At 72.0% G+C, this 16452-nt stretch overlaps 3 protein-coding genes across 3 annotated transcripts; 2 read left to right on the forward strand and 1 right to left on the reverse strand.

Annotated features, from left to right (window-relative positions):
- Positions 1-748: 748 nt before the first annotated feature.
- On the forward strand, positions 749-7014 carry AURANDRAFT_66551 (hypothetical protein; the record flags this gene model as incomplete). Its single annotated transcript, XM_009041722.1, has 7 exons — positions 749-1870; positions 3116-3259; positions 3309-4191; positions 4234-4636; positions 4700-5032; positions 5433-5443; positions 5900-7014. The coding sequence occupies 7 exons, from the start codon at positions 749-751 to the stop codon at positions 7012-7014; spliced, it is 4011 nt and encodes a 1336-aa protein (XP_009039970.1).
- Positions 7015-7664: 650 nt separating this feature from the next.
- AURANDRAFT_66552 (hypothetical protein) lies at positions 7665-8306 on the reverse strand (the record flags this gene model as incomplete). Its single annotated transcript, XM_009041725.1, has 1 exon — positions 7665-8306. One exon carries the CDS (start codon positions 8304-8306, stop codon positions 7665-7667), a length of 642 nt encoding a protein of 213 aa, XP_009039973.1.
- A 718-nt stretch (positions 8307-9024) lies between these two features.
- AURANDRAFT_66553 (hypothetical protein) lies at positions 9025-12393 on the forward strand (the record flags this gene model as incomplete). The annotated part of the gene is made up of 3 exons (XM_009041723.1): positions 9025-10149; positions 10263-11299; positions 11499-12393. 3 exons carry the CDS (start codon positions 9025-9027, stop codon positions 12391-12393), a joined length of 3057 nt encoding a protein of 1018 aa, XP_009039971.1.
- Positions 12394-16452: the final 4059 nt, after the last annotated feature.

Genomic DNA, 16452 nt, shown 5'->3' on the forward strand with positions numbered 1-16452 from the left:
CCAGTAGGGGCGATTCTGAAGCGTCCGCGCCATAACGTAGCAGGGTTGGTACGATGTCACCGGAACCCTTACGGATAGCGTATTCAAGCGGGCTGAACCCGCCATCGCCGTCGCTTTTGTTCGGGTTTGCGCCATAACGTAGCAGGGTTGGTACGACGTCGGCGAAACCCTGATGGATAGCTTGTCGAAGCGGGCTGAACCCGTCATCGCCGTCGCTTTTGTTCGGGTTTGCGCCATAACGTAGCAGGGTTGGTACGACGTCAACAAAACCGTGATACATAGCTTGTCGAAGCAGGCTCGTATAGTTGCTAGCGTCTTTTTTGTTCGGGTCTGCGCCGAATTTGAGGAGCAACTCGACCATTTCATGACGCGGCATTATCGGACGTTTTCGGACATCATCCAATACTTCGTGGGACAAGAGCTCAGCATTCTCGTACGCGGGCAGAAGCGCCCTCGTGAGCAGACGAGAACGGTTGGGAGTGTGGTCGGGGTCGAGGACACGCAGTGCTGCGGAACATCTACAATACACAGCCTCCAGCCACCCAGCCTCTAATGAAAATTGCGTTGTCATGGGACAAAGCGAGAACCATTCTCCTACGTATCGTGTCCAAAACAGTTTTGCCCTCTTCATTTGACGCTGCCATCGCGGCCGCGGCCGGCAGCCCGATATGTTTAAGTGCAATATCGGCCGCGTCACCATCTTGCACACGAGCTTATGCGTGCTTAGATCGCGCGCTTTTGACAGCTTATGCCGCGCTTGTGCTCGTGGCTCGTAGCGCTCGCGCTGGTGCCGCGCGTCGCTGCGTTCCAGACGTTGCACAGAAGACCGCTGCGGCGCGGCGCTGCCATCGCTGCGGTCGACAAGCCCATCGCTGCGGTCGACGAGGCATTGCCGGGCGACTACCAGCGAGGCCTCATCACCATCGGCAGCATCACCGTCGTCTTCGCGTCGAACTCGCCGGTGCTCCACGCCGCCGCCACGGGCGCGGCCGCGCCGCCGGTCCTGCTCCTCAACGCGTGCTGCGCGGCGCTCGCGCTCGCGGGCCTGCTCGGCGCCGGCCCGCTGCTCGCGCCGCTCGCGCCGACGCGGGCCGCGGCCGCCGCCGACGCGGGCCGCGCCGACGAGGCGCTCGCGCTCCGCGGCGGCGTCGAGTTGGGTCTGTGGAAGTTCCTCGGCGCGACGGCGAATCTCTACGGCCTCTCGCTGACGTCCGCGGACCACGGCGCGTTCCTCATCCAGCTCACCACGCTCATCGTGCCGCTGGCGCAGGGCGCGCGCGGCGTGCCCATCCCGCGGAGGATCTGGCTCGCCGTCGCGGCGGCGCTCGCCGGCGTCTTGCTGTTCACCCGCGACCCGGCGGCGGCCGCGACGGCCGCGTCGGACGCCGGCGACGCGCTCTGCGTGCTCGCCGCGGTCTTCTACGCGACCTACGACCTGCGGCTCTTCGAGTGGGGCAAGGTCGTCGCGCCCGTGGACCTCATCACGACGAAGATCGCGACGCAGGCCGCGCTGTCCGTCGGCGCGGCCGCGGCGTTCTACGTCGACTACGCGCCGCAGCTCGGCGCCTTCGCCGCCGCGGCGACGCCCGAGAGCCTCGCGCTGCTCGCGGCCGCCGCCGCGTGGTCCGGCCTCGCGGTGAACGCGTTCGCGTCCATCCTCCAGGTGAGCGGGCAGCAGGCCGTCGGGCCCGCGCGGGCGCAGGTCGTCTACGCGTCCCAGCCCCTCTGGGCGGCGCTCCTGTCGCTCGTCTTCCTCGGCGAGACCGTCGGCACCGAGGGCGCGATCGGCGGCGCGCTCTTCATCTTCGCCGTCTTCCTCGCGGCGACGGCGCCGGACCCGGACCCGAACTGCGCCGCCGACGAGTGCGAAGTTTAAGGGAGGCGTCGGAACACGGCGTCGAACGACGTGCCCGCGGCGCTCGACGTCGTCCGGCGCGCCTCGTCGCCCGCGCACGCGAAGACGTGCCTCATGACCTGCGCGGGCTCGCCGCGCTCCTCGGTCACGTAGATCTTGTCCGCGTCCTTCGTCGCGACGAGGACGACCGCCTCGCCCGTGCGGCCCGCGAACTCGAAGCGCGTCCCGTCCATGGGCACGCGCGTCTCCTCGTCGCCGAAGACGCCGAGCTCCGTGATGACGGCCGTCGCGCCGCCGTCGGCGGCGGCGAAGCGGAAGCGGCCGCCGATGAGCGCCAGCGCCGCCAGGCGCACGGGGTAGGGGAAGCCGAGCTCGGCCATGAACGCGTCGAAGTCCGCCTCGGGCTCCACGCGGTCAAGCCGCCACGTGCCCTGGATGCCGCCGGGGAGCGCGCCCGCGTCCGCCGGCGCGGCGGCGACCGGCGCGCCGAAGATCGAGTCGTAGAACGACGCCGCGGTCTGGGGCGGCGACTTTCCCGGCGTGAACGAGAGGTTCGCCGGCGGCGGCGGCGGCGGCGGCGGCGCGGCGCCGAAGATCGACTCGTAGACCGACGGCGGCGCGGGCTCCGCGGCCGCGTCCTCGCTCGCGAGGAAGGCCTGCTGCTCCTCCGTGAGGTGGTCCCCGGCGGCGGCGCGTCGCCGCCGACGAGCCGCTCGTACATCGACGCCGGCGCGGCCTCGGCCTCGTCGGGCGCGACGCGCTCCGGCGCCGGCTCCGGCGACGAAAAGTACATGGACGCCCGGCTCCACCGACTCGGCGCCTCCTCGGGCAGCGGCACGGGGGCGCAGGCGTCGACGTCCACGGTCTCGACGATGGGCTTGCTCGGCACGCGCAGCACGCCGCCCCGGGGGACCGGCTTCTCCGTGTCGAATTGCATGGCCACCAAGTCGACGGGCTTGTCGAGCTCCTTGTCGGTGCAGGAGCAGCAGGCGTAGAGCTCGAGATCCGTGCCGGCGGTGCTCGACGCCATGATCGAGGCTGCCCAGCCGGATTCCAGTGGTGACGAGGCGATCACCGAAATCGATGTGGGGCAACATCTATTCAATCGGGAAGTTGTTGAAGCACGCAATGGCTCCGTAAGAAAGCAGCCCCCACATGGCCGCGTTCGGCAGTCCGTCCGGCTACGTGCCGGACACGCCCATTTTCAAGGTGCGCCGTCGCGTGAGTTTCAGAGGACACGACGCGCGTAAAAAACGCCAGACACCGGCCTTCGCCAACGCGCTCACGGCCATCGTGACGACGCACGAGGCGCGCGTGGAGCGCTGCGGCCTCGCGAACGCCACGGTAGACCGCGTCGACGCGGGCACGGAGCTCTTCGAGGTCGCGCACGAGCCGCTCGTCTGGGTGCGCGCGGCCGCCGCGCGCGCGGCCCGACGCCGAGAACCCCGCGCAGGTCCGGGACCGGCCGTCGACGGACAGCGACAAGATCAACTTCAAGTGGCGCGGCGAGCGCGTGCGCGTCGTGCCCGGCGTGCGCGAGCGCGGCTGGCTCAAGCTCGCCGACGGCAGCGGCTGGCTCCTCGAGGACGGCCGCGCGCTCGGCTTCGGCCGGCTCCTCCGCCGCGTCGCGGCGACGGCGCCGCGCGCGGCGGTGAGCGCCAACGACGCGCTGAAGCGCACGGTCTACGAGCTCTTCGACTCGCCGCCGTGCCGCGCGCCGACGCTCGCCGCGTGCGACGCCAGCGAGCCCGCGATCGCGCGGGGCCTCGCGCTCGTGCGCCGGAGCCTCGCGAGCGCCGGGCTCGGCGGGCCCTTCCTCGAGCGGCCCGAGGCCTGGACGGGCACCGTGGACGTCCTCGAGCGCGCGGACCAGTGGCGCTTCGAGGACTACGTCGAGAAGAACGCGCCCGTGCTCCTCCGCGGCGCGCTCGCGGACTGGGCGCCCGTCAAGAAGTGGACGGACGCGTACGTGCGTAAAAAGTGCGGCGGCGCGCGGCCCATCTCCGTGCGCCGCGCGACGACCGCGGACGTGACCAAACGCGACGGCAAGACCCTCTTCGGCCGCCCGGACAAGGCGAACCTCTACGACGACCACAAGGTCGCGCTCGCCGACTACCTCGACGACGACCCGGACCGGCCGTACTACGCGGCGCGCGTCGACGTCGGCCGCGAGCTGCCCGAGCTCCTCAAGGACTTGGACGCGGCGGGCCCGCCGGGGGGGCTCCAGAGCGCCTTCGGGCCGCCGATGCCGTCGAACCCGATCCTCTACTTCGGCCGCGGCTCCGACCCGCGCGGCGAGCTCGACGGGCTGATGCTTGGACGCGGCGTGTTCGCTCGTCGTTGTCGGGCCAATCATTCCTTGGAAACCTCCCGCGCAGGCGACAACGCGACGCCGACGCACTTCGACCCCGACGAGAACCTCTTCTGCATGGTCGACGGCGCCAAGGTCGTCACGCTCCACCACCCGGGGGACGGCGACTGCCTCTACCCCTCGGGGGACCGCAACGCCAAGTCCGTCTTCTCCCTCGTGGACCCGCGGCTCGACGGCGCCGAGATCGCGGCGCGGTTCCCGAAGACCGCGGGCGCGCGGCCCCTCGAGGTCACGGTGCGCAAGGGCGACATGCTCTACATCCCCCTGGGCTGGTGGCACTTCATCCGCGCGCTGCCGGGGCGGAACATGTCCATCAACTACTGGTACCGCCTCAGCGCCGCGAAGACGTCGAGCGACGGGCTCCTCCGCGAGTTCGAGCGCCTCTACGTCGCGAAGCGGCCGCCGCGCAAGTCACTTTAACGCCCGCTGTCGTCGCGGGGCCGCACGCCGAGGAGCGCCTCCGTCGCGTCGAGGTCCCAGCGGCCGCCGGCGTTCGCGCTCATGGCGTTGGCCACGTGGAAGCCCGGCGGCACGGACTTGGAGAAGATGGCCGCGGCGAAGAGGCGCGCGAAGTCGCCGTTGGAGAGCCACATGCCGCGGAACCAGGCGTCGTCCGTCGCGTCGCCGGCGACGGCGCCGCGCGCGGACTCGGTCTGGAACTCGGGCGGGCAGCCCGACGCGCAGAGCGTGGCCGGCGCGTTCGCCCCGGGCTGGCACCAGCCGATGCGCAGCGCGACGAAGGACGCCTTCGGGCGCGTCGGCGCCAGGGCCCGCGCGAGCTCCTCCATCGCGAGCTTCGCGGCTCCGTACGCGACGGCGTCGCCCGACTGGGCCCGCGCGGCCGCGTCGTTGAGCGCCGTGCCGACGCGCGGCGGGTCCGACGCGTAGACGACGCCGTGGGCCGGGTCGTCCTTGTAGCCGCCCATGACGTGGTTGCTCGACGCGACGACGACGCGCCGCACGTCACGCTTCGCGGCCGCGAGCAAAACCTGGCACGCGTGCGCGGTCGACGCGCCGCTCTCGGCCCAGGTCGCGTTCGGGTAGGGGTTCACGGCGGAGAAGTGGACGACGGCGTGGGCGCCGTCGAGGGACCGCTGCCAGCCGCCGGGCCTCGCGCAGTCGCCGACAAAGAGGCGCACGCCTTCGGGCGGCGCCTTGCAGAAGAGCGGGTGCTCGACGCCGCGCACCTCCACCGCGGCGCCGTAGGTGTCCAGGAGGTACGCGGCGAGCTTGCGCCCGAGGTTGCCGCAGGCGCCCGTGATGACGACGACCGTGCGCCGCTCCTTGCTCCCGAGGCGCACGCGCGGGCTGTAGGGGCAGGGGCCCGACGCCGCGCGCTGCTGGCTCGACCCGCGCCGAGCGCGCGCCCACCAGAGCGACAAAGCCGACGCGACGACGGCCGCCGACGCGGCGACGACGGGCTTCGAGGGCTGCGGCATCGCGTGTCGAGGCGGCTGGTTTGGATCCGCGCCCGCCACTCGAGCGAGCTGAACTGTGGATTTCTTTTCAGCGAGCGTGGTTGATGCTTGTGTAAAAAATCGAGCTCAAGAGCTGCCAGCCATCGGCCCCGCGCGCAACATCGCCTCGCGCACCGCCACCGACCCCATCCAGCCACCGCCAATACTGCCACCAGACCGCCGAAACCGCCACCAAATCGCCTGAAACCGTAGTAGGATCGCGCGCGATGTTCCGCGGCCTCGTCTTCTCGGCCTTGCTCGTGACGAGCGCCTTCGCGGGCTCCGTGCTCTACCTCCTCCCCTGCGCCGTCGTGCTGCTCCCCTTGGGCGCCGTGGACACGTTCCGGTCCTGCGTCCAGCTCTGCCGGTGGTGGTGGTTCAGCTTCGCCGGCGCGTGCGTCGAGTACGTCGGCGGGACGCGCTACGAGCTCACGGGCGACGACGTGCCGCGGAGCTTCGGCGACGACCGGTGCGTCCTCGTCGTGAGCAACCACCACTGCCGCCTCGACTGGCTCTTCCTCTGGCCCGTGGCGTGCCGCCACGGCCGCGCGGGCGCGCTCCACGTCATGCTCAAGGACTCGCTGAAGCACGTGCCGCTCTTCGGCTGGGCCATGCAGGCCTTTGGGTTCTCGTTCCTCGGGCGCGTCGACCGCGCGTCCGACGTCGCGACGATCCGCGAGCGGCTCCGGGCCGCGCAGACCGCGGGGCCCGCGTACGCGCTGCTCTTTCCCGAGGGCACGGACCTGTCCCCGTCGAACCTGAAGAAGGCCCGGGCCTACGGGCTCACGCTGGACCCGCCGCGGCGCTGGAACCACGTCCTCGTGCCCAAGGGCGCGGGGTTGGCCGCGGCCATCGAGGCCCTGGGCGACGACTTGGACGCGATCTACGACGTCACGATCCGCTACGACACCACGTCGGGCGAGCGGCCCGACGAGAAGGCCATGTGCCTGCGCGGCGTCTTCCCGCGCAAGGTCCGCGTCCACGTCGCGCGCGAGCCGCGCGACAAGCTGCCGCGCGCGATGCGCGTCGGCGACCCCGCGGCGACGAAGCTCTGGTTGCTGGAGAAGTGGGCCCTCAAGGAGGCGGCCGTGGAGAGCCGCGGCGAGGAGCTCAAGCCCAAGGTGTCGGACCCGGACGGCACGGGCAAGAGCTTCTACCACTTCGTCCTGGGCTCCGGCGTCGCGTACGCGACGGCCAAGGGCCTCTGGGCGAGCGGCGGCCTCCGCGCGGCCGCCGCCGCGTCCTGCGTCGCCTGGTCGGGGCTGGCGCTCTTCGGCGGCCTCGACGACGTCGAGATGGCCATCGCGAAGAAGAAGCGCGCCGAGAAGTAATGTTGAATTCAACTTTGAAGACTTCAGGTTCGGCCTCGAAAGCGTGTTTATTTCGCGCGCCTGCCGCACGCAGCCGTCCGCTGGATCCCGACAGGTGGGGCTGCTAGCTGCGTTCTCTCTCTCGTTCGTCGTCGACACTCCGATGAGATCCTTGCTGCTGCTCGCGGCGTGCGTGTCGAGCGACGCCTTCTTCAGCATGGGCGGCTTCAGCCTGCGCGGCTCGGACGCCGAGGGGCAGCCTGTAGAGGAGCAGAAAGAAATTGTGGAGGACGAGCCCGGCGTCCTAGACAGCCTAGGCTTCGTCCATTTGGGCTTCCTGGAGCACCGGCTCCTCAGCGGCCTCACGAAGCCCCAGACGCACAACCAGATGCTCGCCGCGGGCCACGGCCACGTCGCGCGCGCCGCCCACGGCGGCGGCGGCGGCGGCGACAGCTACAAGCTGGCGAGAGGCGCGGACTGCAAGCCCGGCTACGATCGCCGCGGCGCCATGTGCCACCAAAAGAAAAACGTGGGCCATCACGAGGCCGCACACGACCGAGCCGCGCTCGAGAAGTACCACTCCCAGGACCCCCTCGCCAAGGCCGCGGCGCACGCCGTCGGCCCGCACGCGGTCGTCGAGTAAGAAGATGAGGGTGTTGCGCGCCGGGGTCCTAGGGCGGCGGCTTCACGACGGGTGGCGGCGGGACGAGGGGTGGCGGCGCGACGAGAGGCGGCGGAGCGACGAGAGGCGGCGGAGCGACGAGAGGCGGCGGAGCGACCAACGGCGGCGGCGCGACCAACGGCGGCGGCGCGACCAACGGCGGCGGGGCCACCAACGGCGGCGGGGCCACCAACGGCGGCGGGGGCACGATGTCCGGGTCCGCGCCCGTGACCAGGACGTTGGCCATCGTCGCCGCGAGGTCCTCGTCTTCCTCGGCCTCGTCGCCCTCCTCGATCTTGAAGGACGCCTGGCCGTCTTCGAAGGCGAAACGCATCAAGCTCTCCAACGACTGGGCCTCGAGCTCGAGCTGCTTGGCGAAATCGCGGTCGGAGTCGCTCTTCATGAACGTCGTGCGCATGACGTTGTTGCCCTTCTTGGGGCCGGGCGCCGTCGCGGCGACGGGCTTGGGCGCCGTCGCGGCGACGGGCTTGCCGATCATGGAAACCCTCACGGCCCGGTTCTCCTTGATGGACGTCATGAACCCGAAGAACTCGTCGCGGTCCAGCGAGCCGGAGCAGTCGTCGTCCGCGGTCTCCCAGATGTGCTCGGCCGTGATAGAAGGAGCGACGCCCGCGCGCTTGAGCACGACCATGGCCGCGCCTACCAAGCACGACGGTGACGATTTTTCACGGTTTTCCTACCCCAAATCTCTCGAAGATCGTCGCGGCCGCGGGACGCCGGGCCGCGCAGAGTTCCTGGAATTCGATGAAGCCGCTGCCGTCCGTGTCGATTTTGTGGAAGAGCGCGTCGGAGATCGCCTTGTTCCAGTGCCCGCCCTTCTTCAACGCGCCGTCGTGGGACGACGACGCCCGCGGCGGCTGCCAGATCGCGAAGATCTCGTCGAAGTCGCGCCCGCCGGCGATGACGCGGTTGAGCACGGCCATCCACCTGGCCTTGTCGTCGGGGCTCAGGGCCTTGATGGGGTACTTCGTGCCGTCGGCGTCGATGACGACGAAGGCCGTCTCCCCGGCGGCGTCGAGCATGCTCGAGCCGCGCTTCAGGCTGATGGAGCCCTTGAGCTTCGGCGGCTCGGCGGCGTCGTCGTAGTACTCGAGCGCGGCGGTCGTGGTCCTCAGGACGAACTTCCGCGTCTTCCACGTCTTGAAGACGTGGCCCTGCTTCGTGAGGTAGCCCTCGATGCGATCGGCGGCCATGCTCTCTCTGGACGGGCAGCCCCAAATCAGAAGAGGATGCGCTCGGCCATGGCTCTCCAAGGCATCCAGCAACGAGCTCGCAGAAGCAGCATGAGGAGATGTTGAGAAGGGCAAAAACGGATTTATAAACGGCACCTTCTAGACGCTGCCCCCAGCATGCACGACGACGCGTCGGCGGATGGGGACGAGCGGTCCATCTTCCTGGGCCTCGTCGCGGAGCACGACGAGCGGTCCGAGGACGGCGACGACGTCGTCCACCCGGAGCCGTCCCACGAGCACCACCAGGACATCTCCCTCTTCCGGCGCCTGCTCCAGGCCGAGGACGACAGCGTGCGCGGCCGCTCCCCGTCGCCGGAGCGGCCGCCGCGCTACGAGACCTACGCGCGGGGCGCCGACGTCGAGGCCGGCGACGCGCCGCCGCCGCCGCCCGCGGCGCGGCCGCGGCGCGCGTCGACGGTCACGTTTTCGCCCGAGATGACGAGCAGCCCCGCGCCGCCGCGGCCGCCGCCCCTCGACATCCTGAAGACGCCGACGGCCGCGCGGCCGCGGCCCCGGTCGAGCACGGCGTCGTCGCTGCGGTCGTCCATCGGCAGCGACTTCGACCACCTCGACGCCGCGGCGCTCGCGGCGCTCAGCCCCTTCAGCGACCTCACGTCGCCGGAGACGATCAAGCACGAGATGCACGTCGCCATCCACAAGCTCAAGCGGAAGCTCGAGGCGGGCCTCGAGCTGCGCCAGGTCATGCGCGACCCGACGAGCGCGACGGGCCGCGCGGTCGTGCCCGTCAAGGTCTTCCGCGAGCCCGGCGGCTTCTGGTGGCACCAGCCCGCGGAGCAGCGCCGGTTGCTGAAGCGCATGAGCACGCTGCGCAAGCGGTCGACGAGCGGCGACGCGCGCGGCCGCTTCTCGCGCGGGTCGTCGCTCGGCGCCGCGTTCGCGTCGTTCCGCAAGGGCTCGTCGAGCTCGGACTCGGACTCGGACGGCGACGACGGCGACGACGGCGACGACGGCACGGCGACGAGCGCGTCGTCCCTCGAGTACCCCGGGGGCATCGACTCGAGCATCTACGCGGGGGACCGCGCGCACGTCCGGTGGAGTAGCGTCGCGACGCTCTGGCCGGCGCTCTCAAAGGAGAAGCTCGAGGGCCTCGACGAGCGACACGCGAAGCACACCTTCTCCATGCACCTCGACGACGGCACGGAGCTCGACTTCACCGTGCCGTCGAAGCTCGTCCACCGCGCTTTGGTCGTTGGCTTCGAGTGCGCGCTGCAGCACCTCCGCGTGTCGCGCGAGCGGCGACGCGCCGCGAGCGGCGGCGACGAGCCCGACGAGCCCCCGAGCCCCCTGAGCCCGCGCGCTCCGTCGCGAACCCCCTCGACGACCTCTTCTTCGAGGCGCGGAAGCGCGCGAGCTCGAGCGTCGACGGCGCGAACGCGCGCGCCTTCGGCGCGCCGCCCGACGACGACGACCTGGACGAGCTCCTGGACAAGGAGGAGGACGCGTCGGGCAAGGTCCACGCGGCGCGCCAGCTCACGTGGACGGAGCGCCTGGGCCTCCACCACCTCCACGCGCTCTACCGCGACGACCACCACCCGAGCCGCCACGGGAAGATCGAGAAGGGCGCCAAGGTCCACATCTCCCACGAGGAGTTCCTCGACGACGACCACCCGTACCACATCGAGTTCCCCGTGCCCCTCAAGCCCGGCGAGCGCAAGCGGCGCTACGTGCGCCTCCAGATGCCCTGCCCCCTCTTCCGCGCGGGCATGTACCTCTCGGGCGAGGTGCTCAAGAGCCACAAGTCCAAGGCCGACGACGTCGTCCGCTACACCGTGAAGTACACGGGCGGCCCCTTCTACCACGTCGACGACCGCGACGTCGCCCTGTCGACGGCGTCGCGGCGCCTGAGCCGGAGCCTGCACCGCGCCGCGGCGGGCGCCAAGGGCGCCGCGCGCCGCGCGTCGGGCGTGCTCCACCTGATGGACCACGGGGGCGCGGAGCGCAAGGAGGAGGCGCCGCGGGACGACGACGACGACGACGACGACGACGACGACGACGACGACGACGACGACGACGACGACGAGGCCGCCGTCTTCAAGCGCCCGCCGGACATGCCCGAGGGCACGCGCATCGTCGGCGTGCAGCGCGAGTTCATGGACGTCGACATCGCGTTCCAGGCCAACAGCCTCTTCCCCTACTTCACGCTGCTGCTCCTGGCCTTCTACTGGGCCAAGTTCTTAGGCGACCACATCAACAACAACCTGGAGATCCACGAGCGCCACGGGTCGCTGCGCCACGCGCTCGAGGCCGTGTCCGACTTCGGCCACGGCTGCGAGCTGCAGGCGATGGAATACTCGCGGCTCTTCACGTACCAGGCCGTGCACCTCGGCGTGGAGCACATCTTCACGAACAGCGCCGTCTTCCTCATTTTAGGGTCCGTGCCAGGGCAGGAAAAGAGAGCGAAATTCCCAACTTCAAAGGCTCCGATCTCGGCTGTTTTCCACTCGTTTTGGCTGATTTTTGGACGAGCGATCATCTCTCGGAACGGTCTCGAAGCATGGATGCTTTTTTGGAACGCGCGCGCGCGGAACACTCATTTTGAAGAGAACTTGAATCACCCTTTTCCTGCCCAGGTCCGTGCTCGAGATGGTCCACGGGCCCTTCATCGTGGTCATGTTCTGGGCGGGCGTCGTCGTCGGCGCGATGGTCGCGCAGATCTTCGACACCTACAGCCGCGTCGTCGGCTTCAGCGCGGGCGTCTATTGTATCCTGGGCATCCACTTCGGGAATCTGGTCATGAACTTCCACGAGATGCGGGACGGCATCCTGAACCGGTGGACGCGGCTCGCGATCTTCGGCGGCTTCTTCTCCATCGACATATTCTTGTCCATGAGCTCGAACGTGTCCGTGACGATCCACTTCGCGGGGTTCCTCATCGGGTCCCTCATGAGCTGCGTCTTCATCCACGAGCTCGTGTCGCACCGCCACGTGAAGGTCATCAAGTGGCTCGCGCGCGGCGGCCTCGCGCTCGGCTTCTCCATGACCGTCTTCCGCTACCACTTCTTCATCGTCGAGGCGGACCCGCCGCGGCCCCTGACCTACCTCGCCCGGGCCCAGACCAAGGACTGCTGCTACCTGCTCCGCCGGTGCCACATCGACGCGGACTTCTACCCGGCGTTCCAGTGCGAGGACCGCGATACGGACTACACGTCCCTCTTCCGGGGCACGGGCACCGTGCTCAAGCGCCGCATCGAGATCCTCTGGGGCATCAACGCGACGCTCGCCGCGCGCGACGACGGCGGCGCGTTCTCCGACTGCGAGTACATCGAGGACTGGCTCCAGCAGGTCTGGCTCTTCTTCATCGACAGGCGCGACACCTACGAGCAGGTCGACTCGCCCTGCGACGTCACCTTCAAGGACGCGGTCTGGGGGGAGGCGGAGTGGACCTGCGACGACGCCGTCGCCCGCGGCTGGACCTGCGACTGGCTCGCCGACGCGGGCTACGACTGCGCGGGCTGTACGTGCTAAATTCGATGTTGTGTTAGTCCGCGCGCGCGTCGATCCACGCCATCATGTGGCCGAGGTGCGCGGCGCACCACGCCTCGAGGTCGCCGAGGGCCGCGCGCTCGTCGGCCAGCGCCGCGCGCGCGCGCGACTCGTCGTCCCGGAGGCCGCGGATGCGCGACGCCTCCTCGGCGCGCAGCCGCTCCCACGCGCGCTCCTCGTCACGCTCCCGCTCCGTGGCCTCGTACCACCGCTCCATGGCCGCGGCCTCCGCGGCGAACTTCTCGCGCAGCTCCGCGACGAGCTCGCGCGCGGGCCCCAGCGTCGACGCCTCGAGCGCGTCGAGCTTGGCGTGGCAGTCCCGCAGCGTCGCCTCCACGGACGCGATGCGCGCCTCCAGATCCTTGACGCCCGCTTCCACGTCCGCGAGCGCGCTCGAAGAAACGTGCGCGTCGATGCGGGACCGGCAGTCGCCCGCGCGCCGGAGCCGGTCCGGCACGTCGAGGCCCGCGAGGAGGCGCGTCGCCGCGTCGACGCGCGTCGCCACGGATGCCCGGCACGCCTCGCAGGCCCGCGTCGACGCCGCCCCCTTTGCGGAGAGGTCCGCGAGCGTTTCCAGCAGGCCGTCGCGCTCCGCCTTCCACTGTTCGAAATCGTGCTTCAGCTCGTCGAACGGGTTCGCGAACGCCATCTTGTACGCACCCGCCATCTCCATGCGGCACATGTCCGCTGCCAGGCGCCGTTCTAACTGCGTATCTCCGTAGCGCGCCAACATCTCGCGGGCCGGGCACGCCTCGAGCCGCTCCATGCAGGCCCGCGCGGCCTCGGCGTCGGCGCACCGGCGCGCCGCGCAGCGCGCCTCCTGGAGGGCCCGCGCCCGCGCCTGCGTCCGCTCCGCGGCCAGCAGCGCCTGGCGCGCGTCCGCGACCATTTCCTGCGCCTCGTAGCGCGGCTCGCGGCCGACTTTCACGCGGCCGCCCAAGGCCGCGGTCATGGCCTCGAGCGCCCGGTCGATCTTCGCCACGAGCGCCGCGAGCCGTTTGGCCACGTCGGCGTCGTGCGCGGCCGCGTCTTCGACGAGGGTCTCGAGCAGCGCCGCGCACGCTTCCGCGTCGGCCGCGGCCTTGGCGATGACCGTCTCCGCGAGCTCGAGCTCGCCCCGGCGCTTGGCGACGGCGGCGCGCCAGGTCTCGCGCGCCGCGGCGGCCTCGAGGACGAAGAGGAGGGCCGCCGCGAGCTCCGCGACGGCCGCGGCGACGGCCGCGTGGAGTCGGAGCGCGTCGTCGCGCGCGGCCCCGCCCCGCGCCTCGACGTCCTCGAGGCGCTTCAGCAGCGCCTTGGCTTCTTCGAGCTTCCCCTCGAGCGCGGCGATGGACGTCCCCAGCGCCGCCCGCTCGGCGTCGCAGGCCGCCGCGGCCTCGTCGAGCGGCGCCGCGGCCTCGGTCGCCGCGGCGCCCGCCGCGCGCGCGACGCCCGCGTCCCGCTCCGCCGCGTCCTTGCCCGCCGCCGCGCGGCCGCCCGCGGAGTCCGGGCCGGCGCAGCTCCTGACCGCCAGCGCCGCGCGCATCTCGCCGATCGCCGACCCGTCGCCGACGCCCCCGGCGAGGTGGGTCGGGGGCCCGTCGAGGTAGGCCGGCCCGTCGACGTCCCCGGCGAGGAGGCTGGCGGCCCTCTCGTCGAGCGCCGACGCGCGCGCGTCGCTGCCTTCGAGCTTGTGCCGGAGATCGCCGAATTCCGCCGCGAGGCCGTCGGCGGCGGCCGCGAGCGTCGAGGCCTCGTCGTTGAGGGCCCGCAGCGCGTCGGCCTCGGCCTTGGCGGCCGCGGCGGCCTCGGCGAGCTTCGCGACCCAGCCGCGCCCCTCGCCGAGCAGCGCCTCCGCCTGGGCGCACCAGGCCCGCGTCGTCTCGAGGAGCGCAGCGGCCTCGGCGAGGACGCGCGCGACCTCGATCTCGGCCTCGAAGACGGCGCCGTCGACGTCCGCCAGCGCGCCGACGGCTCGCTCAAAGTGCGCGCGCCACGCGTCCTCGAGTCTTTGGAGCTCGTCGTGGCGCTCGCGCCGCTCGTCGCAGGCGCGGAGGCTCGCGAGCACGCGCTCGAGGCGCTCGCGCCACGCGGCCGCGGCCGCCCGGAGCTCCTCCGCCGCCCGCGCCCAGGCCCCGGCTTGCTCGCGCCTTCCGGCCGCGGCGTCGCCCGCGGCCGCCTCCGCGTCCGTCGCCCGGGCCCGGAGGCAGCTCGCGGCGTTCGAGAGCGTCCGCTCCTGGAGGTCCGGCCGCCCGCCGAGGGCCAGCGACCGGTGAAGCCCACGAGGGCCTTGTCCGGCTCCTTGAGCTCCGCCAAGGCGTTCCCGCAGTTGTTGTACAACCCGACGTAGGCGTCGTGCGGCGTCGCCGGGTGCGCGGCCTCGATGCGCGCCGCGGGCGAGCCCGGCGCCGCGGCGGCCGCCGCGAGCGCGGACGCCGACGGCGGCCGGTCCGCGGGGTCCGCCGCGAGCGCCGCGCGGAGGTGCGCGAGCAGCGCCGCGGGCATGTCGCGCGGCCGGTAGCTCCGGCGGCACCTGTGGTAGCGCGCGACTTCGACGGGCGGCGCGTCGACGGCGACGCGGAACGGGTCCGGCGCGTCTTTCACCTGCTCGAAGACGCGGTCGCCGCAGGCCGCGCGGACCGCCGCCGCGCGGTCGTCGCACGTCGGCTTCGCCGCGTAGGCCTCCAGCGCCGCGAGGCCGTGCTCGCCGCCGCCGGGCCAGGCCACGGCGCCGCTGCCCGACGCGAAGAGCTCGAAGACCGTGAGCGCCGCGGCCCAGTTGTCGCTCGTCGCGGGCGTCAGCGGCGCGCCGCTCGGCGGCGCGGCGGCGCCCTTCGCGGATGAAGAGCTCGCCGCGAGCGACGACGAGCCGCCGCCGCCGGCCGCGGCCCACCGCGCCGCGATCTCCGGCGACGCGTACTTGCGCGTGCAGCCCCGGAGCGCGTCCATCGTCAGCGCCTGAGAACCGCCGTCCGCGGCGGCCGCCGCGCCCGCGAGCGCGCGCCCGACGGCGTCCGCGGTCGGCTCCGGCGCCGTCGCCGCGAGCCCAAAGTCCGTGATGCGCAGGTGCAGCGCGCCGCCGCTCCGGCCCACGAGCAGGTTGTCCGGTTTCACGTCCGAGTGGATGACGCCGCGGCCGTGGACGTGCGCGAGGCCCTTGCCCAGCTGCTCGGCGAGGGACAACAGATCCGCGTCCGCGAGGCCGCCGGCCGCGAGCAGATCGCCGAGCGGCGGGCCCTCGACGAGGTCCACGAAGGACGCAAACTCGGGGCCGGACACGGTCGCGTAGCGGAGGCTCACGACGAAGGGGCACGCGGCGCCGACGCGCGCGAAGGTCGCCGTCTCCGCGCAGAGGGCGACGAGCTTCGCGTCGCGGTTTTCGGACCTGGCGGCCTTGACGACCTTCATGGCCAGCGGGCCCATGTCCGCGTCGCTGACGCGGTAGACGTCGCCCTCGGCGCCGCTCGCGAGCCACGCCTCTACGCGAATCTTCCCGCCGCGGCCCGCGTCGTCGCCGGGCGCGTAGGTGCGCTCGGCCTCGTCGGCGACGTCGAGGCCCGCGTCCTTGGCCCCGCCGGAGAGCGAGCCCCTGAGCGACTCGAGGATCGCGGACGTCTCCTTGGCGGCGTCGAGCTCGCGCGACGTCTCCTCCTCGACGACGGCCTCCAGGGGCGCGGGCACCTCGACGGTGGCGCCGGCGGGCGCGGCGTGAATGGCGAGCGACGGGTGGCAGGCCTTGGGCGCCGCGGCCGCGGGCGCCGCGCCGTCCGGGTCGAGCGCGTGGACGAGACCGAGGAGCGCGTCGACGGGCTCCGCTGCGAGGTCGCCGGCCGCGCCGGGGAGGACGTCCGCGACGGAGTCCGCGTCGAGGGCGTTGAGCAGCGACGCGACGGACAGCAGCGCGGACGCGAGGTCCGCGCGCGCGGCCGCGTCTTCGTCGTCGTGCGCCGCGGCCGCCGCGCGCGCCGCGGCCGCCGCGTGCGCGACGTCGAGGGCGCCGGCGAGGTCGCCGCCGGCGCGCCGCGCCGTCACGAGCTGAGCTTCGCGTCGACCGCGCGCGGG

The sequence above is a fragment of the Aureococcus anophagefferens genome, assembly GCF_000186865.1.
Source record: "Aureococcus anophagefferens unplaced genomic scaffold AURANscaffold_23, whole genome shotgun sequence".
Taxonomy (NCBI): domain Eukaryota; class Pelagophyceae; order Pelagomonadales; family Pelagomonadaceae; genus Aureococcus; species Aureococcus anophagefferens.